This window comes from Alligator mississippiensis, chromosome 13 (genome assembly GCF_030867095.1).
Source record: "Alligator mississippiensis isolate rAllMis1 chromosome 13, rAllMis1, whole genome shotgun sequence".
NCBI lineage: Eukaryota > Metazoa > Chordata > Crocodylia > Alligatoridae > Alligator > Alligator mississippiensis.
In genome coordinates, this window is record NC_081836.1 from 58,885,032 (window position 1) to 58,903,983 (window position 18,952).

The following is an 18,952-nucleotide window of genomic DNA, read 5'->3' on the forward strand; positions in this document are numbered from 1 at the left end:
GCAAGGTGAGAAGAACACAAGACGCGCTTGTAAATGATGCTTGCTTTCTTGCTGGGATAGGTACCTGCTCCTCAGCCGGTGCAGGGTTCTCTTTGCTGTACCACAGTTGCTTCTCTTCCCCGCTTTGCTTGCTGTTGATGGCTTTGCTGCTGCAGCCTCTCAAAGTGTACTGGAAGAGAAGCAAATACAAAGGTTTAAGTTAAGAACAAACCCACTTCAGAGCAGTGGCAGGAAGCATGAGTAATCCTGGGAACATGCTGCTGCTGTTAGTCTCCCTAGAAAAGTAGCTCTTAGGAGGGAATTGCATCTGACACTCAGCAGTGCTTCCTGAATCACTTCTAGCAATCTCGCAGTCTGTCTTCATAGGCAGCTCTTTATTTTCTGCCCACTCAGCCCTTCTCAGTGCTATGGAGACAGCCACAAGGATGATCATGGGGACTCCAGAGAGAGGAAGGGAAGGTGATAAGACCCAGCACGTGTGGTTGCTGCTAATCCCCTGGCTGGTATCTCCATTATGCATGGAGAATGCAGTGCTGTGTAACTTGGCTGCCGAGTGAAACCCCATCGGCAAAGCGTGCTGGTCAGATCCCATCGGGCTTTTGCTTGGAGTGAGGCACAGGCAACGCTTAGGAGGAGCAGTGAGAAATGCCAGCCCGGATCTGCGTCCTGTTGTGACCGGCTCTTTGTGGGCGCAGAGTGTCTTTACCTGAAATGAAGACTGTCCCAGGGCATTTCTCCCACTTGGTACCCTTGTGCACAGCTCAGCTGCATGATGTCTTCCTGGTGAGCTGGGGTGGGAAGCTGAGCAGCAGGGCTGCTGGGGGCTCCCAGCCAGGGCAGGCTTAGGGGGGAGGGGGAATCGGTAGGGTCTGTGGGAGCTGGGAGAAGTCCTGTGCATCTTTGAGGCTTTGCACTTCAGGCCTGCCTGGTCTGCCCTGCTAATCTCTAGTGATACTGCATTGCCTCAGATGCTCGGTGTGGGTCAGCTCAAAAGTTTTTGTGCAGGTAAGATGCTGCTGCTTCGCAGACAGTTGACCTGATGCGCAGCACCCTACACAGGAAGTTAACATCGTACAGTACTTGTTGCCTTTGTAAAGTGTGTTTTTGATTAACCAGTAGCAAAAAGTGACTGCTAGGAGATCCTTCCATTGGGAGATGTGTTTCTAGTGTGGTCTGTCAGGGATCTGCCCTTGGACCACTGCCACTTTGTCCTTATCAGTGATCTGTAAGACCATTATGAAATTGCTGCTGGCAAAACTCTGTAGAAGGCACGAACTGGGGGAGCAGCTAGTAAGGATGGGGACAGCCCCACCTGCGTCCTTTGGTAAGGTGAGCTCCTCTGAACAGGCCTTAATGACCTTGCCTGAGGCTGCACACACCTGGGAACAGAGTGGAGGCTGCAGCTGGGGATGGGGCGCTGTGGTCGAGTGCTGTACGGTGAAAAGGCAAGGTTTTTGGCTAGATGTGATATCTCCTGTTAGACCAGCTGAGTAGTTGGAAAAAAGTTCTTGGTCAGGCACAGGGAGTCTCTGTACGGTGAAAAGGACTCGGCAGGTAACTGAACGGGAGCTCCTGGTGCCATGTGTAGGTAGGACGGGTGAACGCGATGCTGGAGCAAAATGTCAGTGTGGCCTGTGTCAGCATTCCTGGGGGAATAGTTCATGGTGTTTTAAAGCTGTTGAGGGCATCTGGCTCTGCGAGCGTTGAGAGCTAAACTACCGTAGAAATGACAGGCTTGTGTCCTGCAGGCTACCTCTACCTGTGTGCGCTGGGTTTCTATTATATCTTCTCTTGCAGGCTGCTTGGTTTCTTCAATGTGAGACTCATCACTGTCTTGTCCCACACATCCTTTGATAGATGCACATGCGTATGTGGGATTTGGTGCGGGAGAGATCAGACGGGGAGCTGTCTGTCAGTGTAATCGTTGCCTGTATTTTCTTATTCTCACGTGGGAATATTGTGTGTAAAAGGACAGCTGTTAGCTAGGAGTCCCTGCGGGCAAGAGGAAGACGGAGCCCACGGCTTTTCTCTCTTTCTGGCAAGTCGGTTCGCACAACTGAAGTCTCCGAGGGTCGGGTACTCCGGGGTGTTGGACAGTTCCTGACGTGCCAACAGGCCCCAAGTCTTTTGCCTGCCAAACGCATGGTCCTGCGTTACTCAGGTGGAACTGCTGTGGGCACTGGGCTGACGGCGTGGTCTTCCTTCATCCTTGGTGGCTCTGGACTTCCAGCAAGCAGGGCAGTGGCATTTCTGCTCTGCGGTTTCCTCCTTTCCACCCCAGCCCGCATCAGCCAGCCAAGACGCCCGATACGCGGGACCCCGTCGCTGGCCCAGCGACTGACCTCCCCGTCTCTGTTTGTGGGCTCTCCCCAGAACTCTCTTAGTTCAGATACACCCTGGAGGCGGCTGTCCCCGTTCTCTTCAACTCTCCTTTCCACAGCAAAGGAGTAGCGATGTGCACCCATCGAGGTGCAGGGGAAATTTGCTCCCGAAGAGCCGAGTGGCCGTTCCCAGAAGCTGGGCTATCATGTGGCGGCCTGCAGACTGACCACAGCAGAAGCTGCCCCGTGGTAAGAGGCTCCCAGAAGAGGGGAGCACTGCTGTAGGAATCACAGGTGGAACGGGGCTGTTTGCCGTGGATTAGTTTCTGCTTGTTTCCTGGTGTTGCTGTTCTTGGCTGGAAGCAAGAGAGCTGGCTGTTAATGCAGGCTGCTAGCCAAGGCCTGCCCACCAATGCCATGTTGCAAGGATTTGGTCCTTTAAAGGTAGCCGAGAGCTAGGACTTCTTGCAGCGTCGGGGCCGGTCCTGCTGCCAGCGAGCCTGTCCCTGCAGGAGCTGGGAGGGCGAGCGCTAGCGCGTCCCTGAAGCTGCTGCTGAGCTGGGCATGTTGCAGGTGCTGACGGTCTGCCAGGAGGCGCGGTGTCTTCCCCTGGGAGTGCCGCGAAGGGCACAGGTTCCCACGCCCCACAGCAGCCTGCCCTGCTACGTCTGACGCAGACCATCCCACTGTCTGCCATGCGTTGTTTGCCTGCGAGAACAGCTGCGTGTGGGCGCGTGCACCTCTTTCCATCCCCGGTGTAGCGTCCTAGGGGTAGGAGTGCTTTGTGGGATCTTCCAGTTCAAGCCTGTTTTGTTTTTCCTAATTCCCCTCCCCCTCCAAGGAACCAGCAACTGAAGGGAACCAATAGGTATTTGCCTCCCCACTGTTTTGCCCAACGGAGCCAAAGGGGAGTCGTAAAACCAGAAGAATGTGAATGTCTTGCTTGTGTGCACTGACAACCTTCAGTGCGCGGAGCTGGACAAGAAAAGCCAGTATGGTTGCTTCAATGTGTGTTGTTCCCTGTCAAGCACGGTCCATGTGTGTTGGCTTGCGGACCCTTCCTGCTGTCCTTGAAGTGTCCTGCTTGATTTGGGGAGTGGAAGAGAAGTGATGTCTTTGAGGCTTTTTGGACAACAAAGTACCTTTTCAAACCTGGAAACTAGCCATGGGTGACACATGGCTTGTGTGCTGGGAAAAGAGCTTGCAAGCTCATGCTTTGGCTTAGTCCAGGACTGCTTTGCTCTTGGCAGAGCCCGGCACGTCCTCTCATGGGAGGCAGCCCGCCCGCCACTGTGGTGTGCCCGGCTTTCCTCGACTGAAGAGCTCTGCAATGCATTTGGACGTGCCGTAAAGGCCTCGCCACCTGCTGCAGGAGCCTTCTCCTGCCCTGGGAGGGAGTCGAGAGGTGGCCACCAGCCCACTTCAGAAGTACAGAAGACGGATGTAGGCAGGGGAGCGATTCCTCCACTGCCCTGGAGCTCTTGCTCAGAGCCCAAATGCTGCTTTTAGATTGCTTCTCAATGATGTTGCTGAGCCAGAGCCTCCGCCTTGCCAGAAGCTGGGCAAAGCGGTTTAAACTTGCAGCATTTGCTGCAAATACCTAACGCCTCAGGCTACATTGCCCGCTCACAAGTGTTTTTGCATGGCCTCTTCTTGCGTGGTGATGCCTCTGTGTGCTGATGACTTACCTCTAAGTCCTGGGAGGTTCTGTCAACCCCACAGCCCTCCTACCTTTCCTGGCCATGGAGCCCTGCCCTCCTGAGGTACAGGTGCTCTTTGGTGTTTCTTTGGTGTGTGCGAGACTGCTGATGGGAGGAGAGATGCCTGTGCAGATGCGGAGGTTTAAGGCTGTTGCAGACGGACAAACCCCATGGGACAGTATTGGGAGTGGATCGCTCCCTTCGCCTGGCCTGCTGTCTTGGGGCATCGGGCATAACGTTGCAGCCAGAGAAGAAACGGTAACAGCCCTTTCCCCACCCCCTCCTCTCTGGCTTCATTTCCCAAAGGGATGAAACAAGAAGCCCAATTTCCTTTTCTCAAACCTGGTTTAGCAGCTGCTTAGCAAAGAGGGGAAGTGTGGGTCATAGGAGCATGTGTGGAGTGCCCGGCCCTCCCTGCCATCCCGCATCATGCTGCCCAGCCAGCTCTTGCCCTGGGCCTGCAGGGATAGCCTGCCCTGAGCCAGGGGACTTGAGGCAGTTGCTTTGGAGCTCCTTGCGCTGTCATGTCTGGTATGAAAAATAACTGCTTCGTCACGACTGTTTGTCTTGTGACCTCTTATCAGCTGCCAGGTAACCATCTCCAGTGGGTCTGGCTCGTGGCACAGAGCGTGGTCTGAATGTGCATAATAACACCGGCCAAAGAGCTGCCTATTAATAGCACTGCAAGGCACTGGTTGTAGATCTTGGGGTGATGATGTGGTGGCGAGCTCTCCAGGCAGGGACCATCTGCTCCCAGACGCAGCAGGGTGCACTGGAGCCTTGTCTTGGCTGGGCCCCCAGGTGCTCCGACAGTGTGGACCCTAACGGGAGGGTTGGGCACCGGGAGCCAGAGCAAACGGAGGATCTGCTGCTGTGAAGGGGATACGCTGGCTGGACACAGATAACGAACAATGTGCTTGGCGTGACTCCATGGCCAAGCTGAGCTCGGTGAACGTTTCTCAGGGGTGCATGTTGTGTGGCCAGAGGGCTAAGCAGCCTACGGCCTCGTGAACAGCAGCCTGGGCTACTGGTCCCTGACACTGGAGGGCGGAGGTAAAGCTGACAAATTGCAGATTTTATTGCTCATAAACTCCATCCAGCAGCTCCTGATTGTTTTTTCTCCGGAAACGAGCCTGAGCTTTTACCTGGGTGTGTGCGCGGACTTCTGAGAAGAGAAGCTTCTTGGAAGTCAGAGCAACGTGGGTGCATTGCTTCAGTTCCTGGCCTGCGGCTCTCTGGGTGCGCGCGTGTTTCTGTGGAGCCCTCGCCCAGCGTGCAGGATTCGTGCTGGCCATGTTTGTCGCTGGCATGCTCTTCACTCTGTTGCACTTGCCCCCGCTCTGCGCCCGTCTTGCCTGCGTGTGCGGGGTTTGTCTGCTGCTCTGCGCCTGTAGTGCCCAGCAAAGCAGGTCCCTTCCTGTTGGCTCCTTAGGTGCTACTGTAATACACGTGGCATGCAGCGAGCGTGCCTGTCGGCACGTCCTAGGGCAGGGTAGAATAACGTGAATATACCGGGAACAGGAAAATGGAGTCCAGGCTAGCTGGCATGTATGCTATGTTGCTGGGGAGAGCAAGTTTGGTGGGCGAGGTAGTGCCTGTAAGATCAGGACTCTCCTCAGATTGTGAAGCTTCAAGCAGGGAGTAAAAGGGATCCAAAAGCCCTGATTCTGCTCCGTGTGCATAGCCGTGAAAGATGGGATATTTCCTACACGCTTGGCTTTGAGCAGCCTTGAATGCCCAGCATGTGACATGTGCTCTACTTTACTTTACAAAGGCAATGGAAGGGCTAATTCAGGCAACACCATCTAGCGTCGGTTGGAGCAGCTGATCCTGTTCCTTTGGGAAACGCAGTTTTGATGGCATCCACCCAGGACAACTGTATCCTCAATAGCAATGCTTCCAATCGAGAAAATAAGCATGTGGTTCTGTGGCAAACTCCCTGGTCCCTTGGCTCAGGAGTCTGCTGTGTCAAGACTGGCTGCTGTGGGGGTGGCGAAGGCTGCGTCTGATGCTAGAGCAACACCCCCAGTTCTGCACGCTGGGTCCCTGAGGAGTGTTTAGCAAAGGAAAGTGATATCCTCTGATGAAACACTTGGTAAGGCCTGACTGATCCTAGGTAATGTGTTCAGTGCATGTGGCCCCTTGGGGGAGAGGGTAGTCGTACCTGGAGTTTATTTACTAATCCAGATTTGCGTGGGGATTTGTGTAGTGATCTTCAAGGATCTTCTTGGGTATTCTAGATGGAGGATTATGTGTCTCTGCTCACTCCTGGCTATGTGACATAGAAACTTGAGCTCCTGGACAGCAGATGCAGGAAGCTACAGATTTCCTACTTTGAGTATAAAATTAATACAGATTTATAGTGACCTTTATCCAAAAAGATTCAAAACACATTATAAACTGATTTATACCAGCCTCCCTACATACGACTTTGCCTACCTCTGCAGTGCAGTCACCACTAGGTTAATCACGTCTGTTGGTTAAGTCAACGGCAGCCTGGAAGAGGTTTTGACACAGGGGAGTTGTGGTATCCTTTGGGAATGCAGGGCCCAGCTGTCCAGTGAATCTACCTGCACATCTGTACAGGATCAGAGGCTTGATCCCGGAGACAGGTGAAATGGTGGTAGGCTGCAAGGTGATTTCCCAGCTGGGCTCTGTGACTGCCAGTGCTACAAGCCAGGCGCTGTGCTGGAGAGCAGGTGCCCTGGTCGGTGCCAGCTGAACTTTCTGGCCTGGCTGCCCTGGAAGTGCAGGTGGTTCCCAGAGACCGAACATTAATGTTGTGGAGGGGGGTTTGCTACTCTGACGGAAATGCCAGGGCATCTTTTTAAGAGTCGTTCCTGGTCAGGACCCATCTGAATGGTCTCTGTGCCGTTCCCCTCACTGATCTAAGGTGCATCTGCCTGATTTCTGGCTCATGCCAGCGTTTGCACATTGATCTTTTCTGGAATCATCTTGGGTTGTCTTATAATTTTATAGTTTCATAGCAGTTAGGGGTCAGAAGGGACCTAAAAAAATCATCTAGTCTGACCCCCTGCCACTGGCCGGAGCACACGCTGGGATCGCACGACCCCAGACAGGTGTTCATCCAACCTCTTTTTGAATTTACCCAAGGTGGGAGCGAGGACCACTTCCCTAGGAAGCTGGTTCCAGATCCTGGCCACCCTGACCGTGAAATAGTGCCTCCTAATCTCTAACCTGAACCTACTCTCCAGCAGCTTCTGGCCCTTGTTCCTCGTCACCCCAGGTGCTGCTGGGGGGATAGGCCCCTTCCTATTGGCTGCTGATCTCCCCTAACGAGTTTGTAGGCAGCCACCAAATCCCCCCTCAGCCTCTCCTCGTAGGGGCTGCCCTGTTGCCCTCCAGCCAAGCGGGTGGCCTCCTCTGAACCCTCCCAAGGCAGACCACATCCTTCTTGGAGCAAGGTGCCCAGAACTGGACGCAGTGCTCCAATTGAGGCCGGACCAATGTCGCGTAGAGGGGGACTGTCACCTCTCTGGACCAGCTTGAGATGCACCTTTGGATGCACGACAAGGTGCGGTTGGCTTTGCTGGCTGCGGTCTGGCATTGGCGGCTCATGTTCATCTTCGAGTCAGCAATGACTCCGAGATCCCTTTCCACCTCTGTGCTCTCGAGGGGGGAACTCCCCAGCCTGTATGTGTGCTGTGGATTCCTTCTCCCCAGGTGCAGCACCCTGCACTTCCACATTGAAGCCCATCCTATTACCATCTGCCCACCTCTGTAGTCTGTCTAAATCTAATTGCAGCCTCTCTCTCCCTTCAAGCGTGCCTACCTCTCCCCACATCTTGGTGTCATCAGCAAACCTGAACAGTGTTTTCCACCCCCTCGTCCAAGTCGCTGATGAAGATGTTGAACAGCGTGGGCCCAAGGAGCGAGCCCTGGGGGACCCACTATTCACATCCTGCCAGGTCGAGTGCTACCTGTCCACCGCCACTCTCTGAGTGCGGCCCTCCAGCCAATTTCTGACCCATCCAACTGTGCAGGCATCAATGCCGCAGTCGCTCAATTTATAAATGAGAATGGGGTGAGAGACAGTGTCAAAAGCCTTCTTAAAGTCCAGAAAGACTACGTCCACGGTGACACCATCATCCAGGGATTTAGTTACTTGGTCATAAAAGGCAACCAGGTTGGTCTGGCAGGACCTGCCCTTGATGAACCCATATTGATTGCCCCTGAGCATGATCTCCCCCGCTGGCCTCTCGCAGATGTGCTCCTGGATGATTATTTCAAGGATTTTCCCCAAGACCAACATGAGGCTTATGGGCCTATAGTTTCCCGCGTCCTCCTTTCTCCCTTTCTTATAAATGGGGACCACATTAGCTAGTTTCCAATCTCCGGGCACCTGGCCTGCGGACCACGATTGCTTGTATAGCCAATCAGCCGGGCCAGTCGGTCAGTGCATCACTCATGCTGGGGTTACAGTAGTTACCCAGCTTCCGCCTCCCTGGTCAGCTTTCAGAACAGGGAGCAGTGTTTTCCCCACTAATACTTTCCACTCCCTTGTAGCTTGTCCTCAAGAACCCCAAGAACACATCATTCCTCTTCCTGGCGCACACGCTTCCTTTAGAAGAGAAGAGCTGCGAGCTTCTGGACGATGAAGTCTCTGCTTTTGAATGCTGCTCTCAGCCAAGCCTGTTCTCGGCCTAGGGGTTCAGTGGCTGGGGGCTCTGCAGTGGGGTTCAGGGGGGTTTGCTGTGTTCTGAGACTCTGCTTTTCCGCCGCAGAACATTGTGTCAAAGAACGCCATGCAGTACCGTGGGAACTCGCAGCACGATGCCCAGGAGTTTCTGCTTTGGCTCTTAGACAGAGTTCATGAAGATCTGAACAATGTAGTGAAGTGCAGCGACAGACCTATACTGAAGGTAAGGAGTTCTACTGCAAGGTGGTGGGGGAAGTGAAGCCATGCTCTTCCATGGACCTTGTCTCCTTGGCCTTCCAGGCTGCTTGGTCCCACCTGACTGCAAAAAGCCGTCCCAGCCTGTGCGTGGTGGCTCTGCTCCAGTCGCCATACGGGGCTGATATGAGACTCCTTGTGTACCCAGTGTGCCTTCTCCTGGACTTGCTTTTCCTTTTCAGCCACCCCTGGAAGACGATGTGCTGCTCGAGGGACCGGCCTTTCCCGTCAGTAGTACTTTTGTGCAGGAGCTCTTCCAGGCACAGTACAGGTATGGTGGACGCTGCCTTGCGGGGGCCTCCTTGCATAGCTGTGTATGCTCAGAGGTTCTTTGATCCCTGGGGTGAAGGGAGGGCGTGTTGGTGGGGCTCAGTGCTGCAGGGTGAAGGGTAAGGGGGGCAATGTGCAACCTCTGCAGTTCTCCAGCTTGTTTACAAGGTTGGGGGATCCTTCCTCCACCAGCCAGGCTCTGAATCTCCCCTGGGAAATCTCAGCCAAGTTCTTGCACCATCATTAAGCTTGGCTACTCAGAGAAATGGTCCTACTCCCACCTGACCCTTGGGTCACCTGCTCAGTGTGGCAGAGGTGAAGGCAGTCCAGCATCCCGGCGGTGTTGGGATGGGGGGGCAGGTTTGACCTCCCTGAGGTTTACCTGGGCTGTGTAGAGTCAGGAACTCTCAGTTCCTTGGAATTGGCTTTCTCCTTGACTGGTGGAGATTCAGGCACATGCAGCACTTCGTGTAACAGTTGGGGTAGCGCAGAGACCCTCTGTGTCCTTTGTATTAGAGTCAAGCAGCGCCAAATTATTAATTTCACAGCGACTTCTACTGGAGTGAAGCCTGTTTTCCTGGTATGCCCTGCAACGAGTCCTGAGACTAATTGCTTGGTGAAGATCTGGGAATTAGTGGCCTTTCACTTGCAGCAGCCGTCTGCCTGCGTAGACTCTGGGCTAAATCCAGCTGCTGTCTGTGGGGGAAGGGGTCTGCTTGGCAGAGCAGCTTTGTGGCCACGTGAGGGCTCTTCCTTGTCTGTGTGTGTCTTCGTTGGCCTGTCCCTGCTGTTGGAGATGCGACTTTACCCTGTTAATATTTCTGATAGGTCCTCCCTGACGTGCCCTCATTGCCAGAAGCAGAGTAACACCTTTGACCCTTTTCTCTGCATCTCTCTGCCGATTCCCCTGCCTCATACACGGTACGTGCCTATATGCACCATCAAGTTAAATTCTCTTCCCCAACCGGTGGTTGCGTCAAATCTTAATGCAGAAGAGAGAGATGCCAGTGGCACTGGTAGCAGTACGGAAGGGACCCCTCCCCTTCCCAAACAGCAAAGAGGAGTGCGGGGTGGGACTGATTTGCATGTGTGGATGCACGTGTGCAGGTTGCAGGAGATATTGAAATTTGTCATTTTTTCCTATTTTAAAATGCAGTGAAAACAGGAAATGGGACATTTTCTAGGGAAAGGACCCTCTGTTAAATGCCAGTGGAGACATTGGTTCTTTAGAGTCCTTAGATTTTATATTCTAAAAGAAAATGAAAAAATTAAAATGTCTTATTCCCAAAGGTCTTATTACACCAGACCTTTCCAACTTATTGGTGCTTTTTATAACTTCCTTCTGATGCCAACTTGTTGAAATGCTGTTTCTGCAAAATGTTTTGGGTTCAGCAAATTGTCCCTTCCCAGCAAAAGAAACTTTTGTTGGAAGATTTTGCTCAGCTCTGGAAAAGATGCTGCTCCTCCCGCTCTCCCCAGGAATTTTTGCCATTGGCAGCCCTCTGAGAGCAGCTGTAGGCCATGCTACGAAGATCAGTGTCCTAACGCTAGGACTGCCTTTTATAGAGGCAACTGAATTTTGCATGTCCCCGCTGTAGGTAAGAACACCCATTTGGCATGCACAGGAGAGGCAGACACCCCAGAGGAGCAAGAGATGCATCTACCTCTTCCATTATCATACACATCTGGGGTGGAGAACAGATGTGGGGTTTATCCCAAGTCCAATTGTCCCAGGCTTTGACTCGCAGCAGTACAGGCATGCGACAGTTATTTACACGTGCAGCTTGAATAGCGGTTAACTCTTAGCACCATGGAAAAAGCATTATCTCGGCACTCTACAGGCACTTAACGTGGGACGATGAGGTTTATGCCTGTAGGATCCCAGAATAAAAGGCTTTGTTCTGGGAGAAATCTGACAGTTGTTTTTAGACATTTGGGACTTGGGGAGATGGGTTAATTCTGGTGTTCAGTGCCTACAGTCACTCCCTTACTTGACCCCATGGACATGGTGTGAGGGTCTTGACCATTCCAGTCATGGGCTTCTCACTATGGGAGCAGCTTTGGAGAACTGGAGCTGTGGTCACAGGAGCCAGTTCCTTATACCTTTTATCCATCGCTAAGTGTGCGAGAGAACAGAAGGCACAGCCACCAAGTCATGAACACCTGGGTAACACGTCAAGTGTAAATCTCCTTCTGTGGCTCCTGCAGCCCATCAGCACCAAGCTTTGCTGGGGCAGACCTGGGCTGTCTGCAGCCCAGCCTGAACCAGTGCCCCCTGTGCTCCCTGCAGGCCTCTGTACGTCACCGTGGTGTATCGAGGGAAGTGCTCTCACTGCATGCGGATCGGGGTAGCGGTACCTCTGTCGGGAACAGTGGCCAGGCTGCGGGAAGCAGTATCCATGGAAACCAAGATCCCCACTGAGCAGGTAATGAGGGCTGGGCTCGGGTCCTGCAGGAGTCTTGAACCATTTTTCTATGTAAAGGCAGGGTAACACCGAGCGTGCAGGGATCAGACCAGTGCACCTGGAAATGTGGGGAAATTAGCTGGCTGCAGCAACAGGAATGCTTCATGTTGGCCAGTGGGCTGCCTGTTACACGCAGCCCGGGCAAGGAATGATACTGGCTGACTGTATGAGCTCCACGAGGTATCAGCAGGCTGAGCTGCTTCTGATGCTCCTTTCTGCGTGAGGAAGGGAGGGTATGGTGCTTTTGCCCAGTAGCACTGCTGACTATGGAGAGAAACCAGCAGGGGCCCATGGGAAATGACCCGGAGTTTTGAGTGTCTTGCGGGAGAACTATTAAGATGCCTTTGTATCTGTGGGATCCCCTAAACACTAGCCTTCATGTACTTTTTACCCTACCTGTTCCTTCATAGGCAGACCATTCCCCCACTTCTTACCAGCCAGCATTGGAGGGCTGAATTCCCATCCTGTGTCAGAGCATGCTTTGCTGAAGGTCTCCCAGCTTCCCTTTCTCAGAGGCTGAGCAGCTCAGCTGGGGGGTGTGGGAGGTCTGACAGGTGCTGTTCCATTTCTGCTTCCTCCAGATCGTGCTGACGGAGATGTACTACGATGGGTTCCACCGTTCCTTCTGCGACACCGATGACCTGGACACAATTCATGAAAGCGACTGCATCTTTGCCTTCGAGACACCGGAGATATTTAGACCCGAGGGGATCCTTAGTCAGAGAGGTGAGTGGGTAACCCTGCTTTATGCCCACATTGGAGTATTTCGAGGTAAGGAGGCTTGATGACGCATGTCCAAGACGTGGAGAGGAGCATGGAGATGGTTCTGATCTACAGACCCTCTGCGCCAACATGGGTTGGCTGCTGTTTCCAGCAGACCTTGTGACTCTTCAGCTGACAGTGACACTGGGAGTGACACAACATGCTTTCTTCCCCTCTCCTGAGCTGGGACTTAGCTTGGAGCTTGGCTGTGCCAGACCCTTGGGGTCAGACCTGGAGGCTAACACTTGCCTATAATAGTTGGATAGTTAGTGATATCTTTTTGGGGGCAGGGGAGAGGGGCACGAACTGCTGCCCATCCTTTCTGATGACCTTGGAGGCACAGATCCTGGCACTGAACTCTGCACTGCTGGGACACGGCCAGAGAAGGAAACTGAGGGAGTCAGCCAGGTTTTCTGGAGCTCTGTTAGTAGCTCAGCTCTCACCAACCAGAGGAGGAAACACCTGGGGTGGGATGCAGATGGGAAATAGAAGCCAAATGTACATTTGAAACAATGAGCAAGGGGCTCTTCATTTAGACTTCAGACTGTTCTCCTGCATACGAACAGCACGCCAGCCCTCTGCAAAGCTCTGATGTAAACCACTTAGCTGGGTGTTCGGTACTAACTTTGTGGGGGTCCTATAACTACTTTGTGTTGTGCTGTATAGAAGTAATTGCATGTAAAATTAACTTGTATGTAAGTCAAGTGCTTTCTGGGAATATGATTAAAACAAACAAACAAACCTAGTCTGGCTTCCTAATTTCACACTGATCCTCTGCTCTGAAGTGGAAGTCAGGCTCCTTGAGATCACATGGCAGCTGAAGTAATGGAGAAAGCCTTCTTTTCCCTCTTGTTTCAGGAATTCACATGAACAATAACCTGAATAACTTGAAATACACCACTGACCACTCCAGAATGACCTCTTATACCCAAGGGGCGGTGAAGTCAGGGAAACTGGAAATCTCCTCCAGCAGGCCAGCAGCCAGTGACAAGATTGTACTGCTGGTTTGTAACAGAGCATGTACAGGACAGCAGAGCAAAAGGTAATTGTAAAGTGGGGGGGAATTGGGCAAGCTAATAGTCCCTCCCGGATCTGTCTGACCATCCCATTCAGGGCGTTGTCCCCAACTCTGAGCTTTGAGGCTCCAGCAGGGTTAACACTCTTCAACATCACGCTGTAGATGTGGCATGAGGAGAGAATGACACTAGCTGATTTGGGGAAGTGTCCCCCCAGAACCTCTCGTCTTCTAATCCCTTTTTAAAATGTGGCTCCTTCTGGCAGGTTTGGCCTGCCCTTTGTGTTGCACCTGGAGAAGACCATTGCTTGGGACCTGCTGCAGAAAGAGATCCTGGAGAAGATGCAGTACTTTCTGCGGCCCTCGGCTTGCATTCAGGTGAGGCGGACCCCTCTGCTCCCTGCCCAGACCTAGACCTTGGTTTCGGGTTGTCAGGCATGTCTTTTTTTGCCCCTGCCCAAGGAGCCCTGACTGTTCAGAGCTCAGACAGCAGGCTTGAGCCTGGGAACATACAGGAACTTTCAAGTAAATTGGGCTGTTTTATTCAGCAAGTTAACTTTGTTTCTGTCACACCTAGGTTTGTCCATTCAGCTTGCGGGTGGTCAGTGTTGTGGGCATCACGTACCTGTTACCTCAAGAGGAGCGACCACTGTGCTACCCCACGGTAGAACGGTAAGCACAGCCCTCTTCCCCGGTGGGGCAAGGATATTTCCCAGCTTGTGACTGACTGGCTCTCCGCGGTGCAGTTGAGCGTTTGCAGCTTAGACTGCTGCGTTGTGTAGGAGGGTGGCATAGACCCAAGCAGCAGGGGACTTGCTTTTTTCTTATGATAATATTCTATTGGAATTGCACCTGATGAAGTCCTCCTTGGTGCCACTGGCAGTCCAACATGGAAGGGGACAGAGAGCAGAAGTGCTTGGGGAGGAGAGATGGGAGCAGGAATCTGCGGCTCTGGTCTTGTGCCCATGCCCACATGTCAAAGTGGTATTTAGCCACCTGGAACCTGGACACCTGAGTGCAGCTCCCAGGTCTTGGAAGTGGCTGCGTTGGTGGCTGGAACAGGAAGGGACATGCACTTCCAAAGGTCCCCTCAGTACTGGTGTGTCCCCTTAATGGGACTGGGGATATCCTGTCATTCTCCTCTGGCCTGTTTCCATCACCTCTCATCCCACAACATCTTGGGACCCTTGCCTGGGCGTTGCTTGGGGAGATGCGTGCAGCTGTAGGAGTTTGCAGGGCGGTGGCCAAGGCTGTCTGACAGGGAGCTGAGGGGTGGGATGTCTTGCGCTGCTCAAGCAATACGCTGCCAGTAGGGCAGGGGCTGAAGTTTAAACTGCACTTAAGGGATTTTGTGGCGGCTCTTGAACACTGCGGTGTTGGACGTTATGGAAGTGCAGATCCCAGGCTAGGATGTCTGTGGGGGCCTAGGCAGTTTGCTGGGGACTGTCCTGGAATTGTCCTGTACACTGAGTGGATGGAGATTCCAGTTTTGCAGGCAAGATAAAATTATCTGAATTCTCCCAGGTCTTGTTCACTGGACAGCCCTTGTAATGGGTAGAATTAGCCTCCATCCAGTGGAGAAAATACCACAATGCAATGGGTTCACTGCCTTTGCATTCAGACAGTGTTTATGAGGTTGTGTGTGTGTTGCTCTCTCCCAGAACTCCTTATTGACTTTACTCCATTTTGCACTGTGAAGCCTCTGTCCAGCACAGGACTTGATAAACATTTTTTCTGGTGCAGCCTCTAGTCGCTGCTGAGGACAAAGGAAAACTGTGGCGCATTGGCTGCATTTGCTGGACTAGGTTAGTGGCCTAACCGGGTGGTGGCAGCAGGAGCGAGGCTAAAAAGATTCAGTTCTCTGGCCTAGCTGAGCTTTGCTGTTTGAGGTGTTACTCAGCTTGCCGTGGGGTAGCTGGAGGCTGCGCGTACAGAAAAGGGCAGCTCGGGCTTGGGATTAGGGACTCTAACTACAACATCTGCTTCTCCCTCCAGGGCACTGAAGTCTTGTGGTCAGGGTGGAACTGCTCATGTGAAGTTAGTGGTAGAATGGGACAAAGAGACTAAAGACTAGTAAGTATGATGCCAGAGCGCCCTGCGCAGTTAGCTGCAGAGGAATGTTTGCAAACAGCCTGGCAAAATAGGAGTCTGTTGCAAAACCTCAAATCATTTCCTGCTCCGGCTGTATTCGGGTCTAGACTGTACTAAACCAAATGGCTGCATGAACCTCAGGAGTGGGAATATTTGCCTCCATCTGGCCTGGCCTCTGCCAGATTGGAGGTGGTTGTTTCTATTGTAAATCCCCAGCTCCCAGCCCCTGACTCTCTCATTCATGTCAAGGAACTTTAGACTGCGTAGGTGTCAGCTGTCTGATCCACCCCAGAAAGTAGGGTCGGTGCCCACTACACACTGCTTCTTTCCTACCTCTTTTTAGCCGTGCTGTTCGGGGTGACCTCTTACTGAGCCACCTCTGGCTGCATGGTGGGGGAGGGATAGATCAAGGTAGCAGCTGGGAGTGCTTCCTTCCCCCTGAGATGTAGTGTTGATGGGACGGACAGTAAGCGCCTTGTCTCCCTGCTGCAGTCTGTTCATGAATACAGAGGAGGAGTACATCCCGGACTCTGAGAGTGTCCGTCAGCAGAGGGAGCTTCACCACCAACCTCAGACCTGCACTTTATCTCAGTGTTTCCAACTGTACACCAAAGAGGAACAGGTAGGAGCTCGAAAGCTTGGACTCTCCTGTGGAGGGGCATTGGACTGGAGCAGAGTGGCTAAGTTGCTGGAGCAGCTGTACCCTCCTGCCCAGTGCTGATCCAGTGGGATTGTACCACCCCCCCCCTCTCTCATGCAGATCCTTCTTACCCCTGCTTTGCAGTGTCCTCCTTGTGCAGGAGCCTGCTTTCTGTAAGGGTCCTTTACAGTAGACGCAGACTGCTTCTCCCTTTCCTGGGAATTGGTCGCTTTTTTGGGCTTGTGCATCTCTGCTCTGAGGCAGGCCAGGGACATTGCTCTGTCCCCTGCAGCGCAGGCTGCTGTGGGCACCCTCAACAAATGCACCTGGGGAAACGCACAGATGTGGCTGCTCAGCCTGCTGCCTCTGCTTGAAGACTTCTCCTGTGGGCTGCTTTTCTCCAGAAGAGTTGCACTTTCTGCTGCCGTTGTAGTCCTGCTTAGCAGGGAGCACTTGGCCTATGGGAGTCTCCGGGCTTCTTGTCTCACGTCTCTGTCTTTTGTAGAAGGCATTTGTAAATGCTTCCTAGGCAGAGGCTGCCAGTCGGGGGCCCTTGGAGGGCAGCCTCTTCCCAGCTGCTGGAGGAGGATAAAGCTGGGCCTGCAGAGGGGCACGCAGCACCAGAACCCAGGCTGCAAATTGGACTGACATTGCCCATGGCAAGCGTGCACGAGAAGGGCTCTGTGTTTCTTAGCACTGTATTGTAATCCTATAACAAGTCGGGTTGTAGCCTCAAGTCTAGGGTCCAGCCATGTGGATGCAAAGCTTTTAATAAGGCTTGAGCTGCTACTGTTGGTGTTTCCAGTTAGAGCTGAGAGAACAGACGGCTTGTAGCTGGCCAGTTGTGGCCTCTGAGCCTGTTAGCCAGGGAACCAGCACTGGGTTGAGGGAGGGAGGAAGAAAATTCACCCCACTCGAAGAAAACCTTTTTCTTTCCAGCCTCCTGGCCCTGTAGCATTGGTACTAGCGGGGCTGGGGAGCGGGGAGGAGGGTCCCTTGGCTAGAGGGCAGCAAAGCATTGACCTTGACAGCCCTAGCCTGTTCTGCCTTGTGCAGTAATCCAGTTCCCATCCTTGCTGCCAGAAAGTGGTGTTTTGGCTGTTGAAAAGAGTTGCCGTGTCAGCCCGTCCAACCTGCCTGCGTTTGCCTTTAGCTTGTTCCGCTCTCGCTTGTGGGTGAAGAAGGGGGCATTTGCAGGTGACACTGGCTGCTGTGCACAGTTGCACTGGCTGAGCTGTAACGGGCCATGGAAGTGCCTGCTGCATGCTGCCTGTGTTCTGGGTGCTGCTGCTCTGAAGAGCCTTGAGGTGCTGCAGCCCTCTCCCGGGAGGGTCCCCCTGCACTGTGGGGAACCATCTTTGACCGCAGTGCCAGGTGAACACTATAGGTAGATGGGGCACGAGAGCTGGCGAGTTCAGGTTTCTGGGTGTGCTTGTTGCGAGGCAGAGGTGAGCAGGCCTGCGTAGACAAGTCTGTGTTCTGAGTGAGATGTTTGGCAGCTAACCGCTACTGATGCTCCTTGTTCGTAGCTTGCTCCAGACGATGCATGGCGCTGCCCCCACTGCAAGCAGCTGCAGCAGGGGAGCATTACTCTGAGCCTGTGGACTTTACCCGATGTTCTCATCATCCATTTAAAGAGGTTTAGACAGGTAAGAACCAAGTGTGTGGAGTGGGGGGATGGTTTTCAAGGCAGCAGCCCTCTGAGGATGGGCAGTTGATCGGCAATTTGCCCCTCAGCTCCATCGCAATGAAACGGCTCCCTCCCATGGCCGGCTGCACTCTTTGCAAGTGCAGGATTCCCAGAGGTGGCTGTATTGGCACCCGGGGCTCACGTGCATCTCAAAAAGGAAGCAAAGTGCTCTGCAGCCCAGGTGGCAAGGGGTGGCTGCTCGCTGGCCCTTGCTCACGCTGCCTTCCTGCCTGCACATTGCTTGCCTGTCTGCTGGAACAGCTCCCTAGCTGGGAGCTCTGCTCTGATGCTGCATCACTGACGATGTTTCTGGCTGAGCAGCCTCTGGAGGGATGCGCTGCATCAGTTGGGCCCTCGTGGTACAGCTGTGCCTCTGTCCCGAGCGGCCACTGTAACTCGCTTCCTTTCTTCACACAGGAAGGAGACCGAAGAATGAAACTCCAGAACATGGTGAAGTTCCCGCTAACCGGCTTGGACATGACGCCTCACGTCGTTAAACGCAGCCAGAGCAGCTGGAGCTTGCCATCCCACTGGTCACCATGGAGACGACCCTATGGCCTTGGAAGGGATCCCGAGGACTATATTTATGACCTGTACGCCGTGTGCAATCACCACGGCACCATGCAAGGGGGGCACTACACAGGCAAGCGCTCTGCAGCTTTGCATGTGATGCGACTGGTCTTGACAACGCCAGCCTGCTCGCTCTCAGCGAGCCTGCATGGCTTTGCCCAGGACCTGCCTCCCTGAGCTCTAGGAGCCTGAGCTTGCTGCTCATGGGAATTATGGGGTGTTTGGGGAGCTTGCTTCACTCCTCTGCAAGCATGGATCCATGCACTCTGGGCCCACATTCCCTTTGCGTGTCCCACAGTGTCATGCCACGGGTAGGTGCAGATGAATGGCGAGATGGCTGATTGCTTGGGTGCGCTGGCAGGGAGGGCCGCAGGAGCACATAGGAGCACGTTCGGTACTGCTTACCCTCCCACGGGAGTTTGCCAGAGTGCGGGTTGCTGAGTGCCTTAGACAAAACCCTTCCCCTGAAGGGCAGAGCGGATCACAAACAATTCTTTTGGTCTTACTGAATTG

The 18,952-nt window shown here is 53.4% G+C and overlaps 1 protein-coding gene across 3 annotated transcripts in view; it reads left to right on the forward strand.

Moving 5' to 3' along the window:
- USP31 (ubiquitin specific peptidase 31) overlaps positions 1 to 18,952 on the forward strand; it is a 44,871-nt gene that overhangs the window by 15,319 nt on the left and 10,600 nt on the right. For 2 of the 3 annotated variants that reach the window (XM_019485451.2, XM_059716814.1), the window contains exons 2-13: positions 8,767 to 8,904; positions 9,119 to 9,207; positions 10,035 to 10,127; positions 11,497 to 11,632; positions 12,253 to 12,397; positions 13,292 to 13,475; positions 13,715 to 13,826; positions 14,026 to 14,120; positions 15,444 to 15,521; positions 16,032 to 16,161; positions 17,709 to 17,828; positions 18,287 to 18,512. In XM_019485451.2, coding sequence (XP_019340996.2) covers positions 8,767 to 8,904; positions 9,119 to 9,207; positions 10,035 to 10,127; positions 11,497 to 11,632; positions 12,253 to 12,397; positions 13,292 to 13,475; positions 13,715 to 13,826; positions 14,026 to 14,120; positions 15,444 to 15,521; positions 16,032 to 16,161; positions 17,709 to 17,828; positions 18,287 to 18,512 — 1,546 coding nt within the window. The remainder of the gene's footprint in view (positions 1 to 8,766; positions 8,905 to 9,118; positions 9,208 to 10,034; positions 10,128 to 11,496; positions 11,633 to 12,252; positions 12,398 to 13,291; positions 13,476 to 13,714; positions 13,827 to 14,025; positions 14,121 to 15,443; positions 15,522 to 16,031; positions 16,162 to 17,708; positions 17,829 to 18,286; positions 18,513 to 18,952) is intronic. The other variant, XM_059716813.1, reaches the window with a different exon arrangement.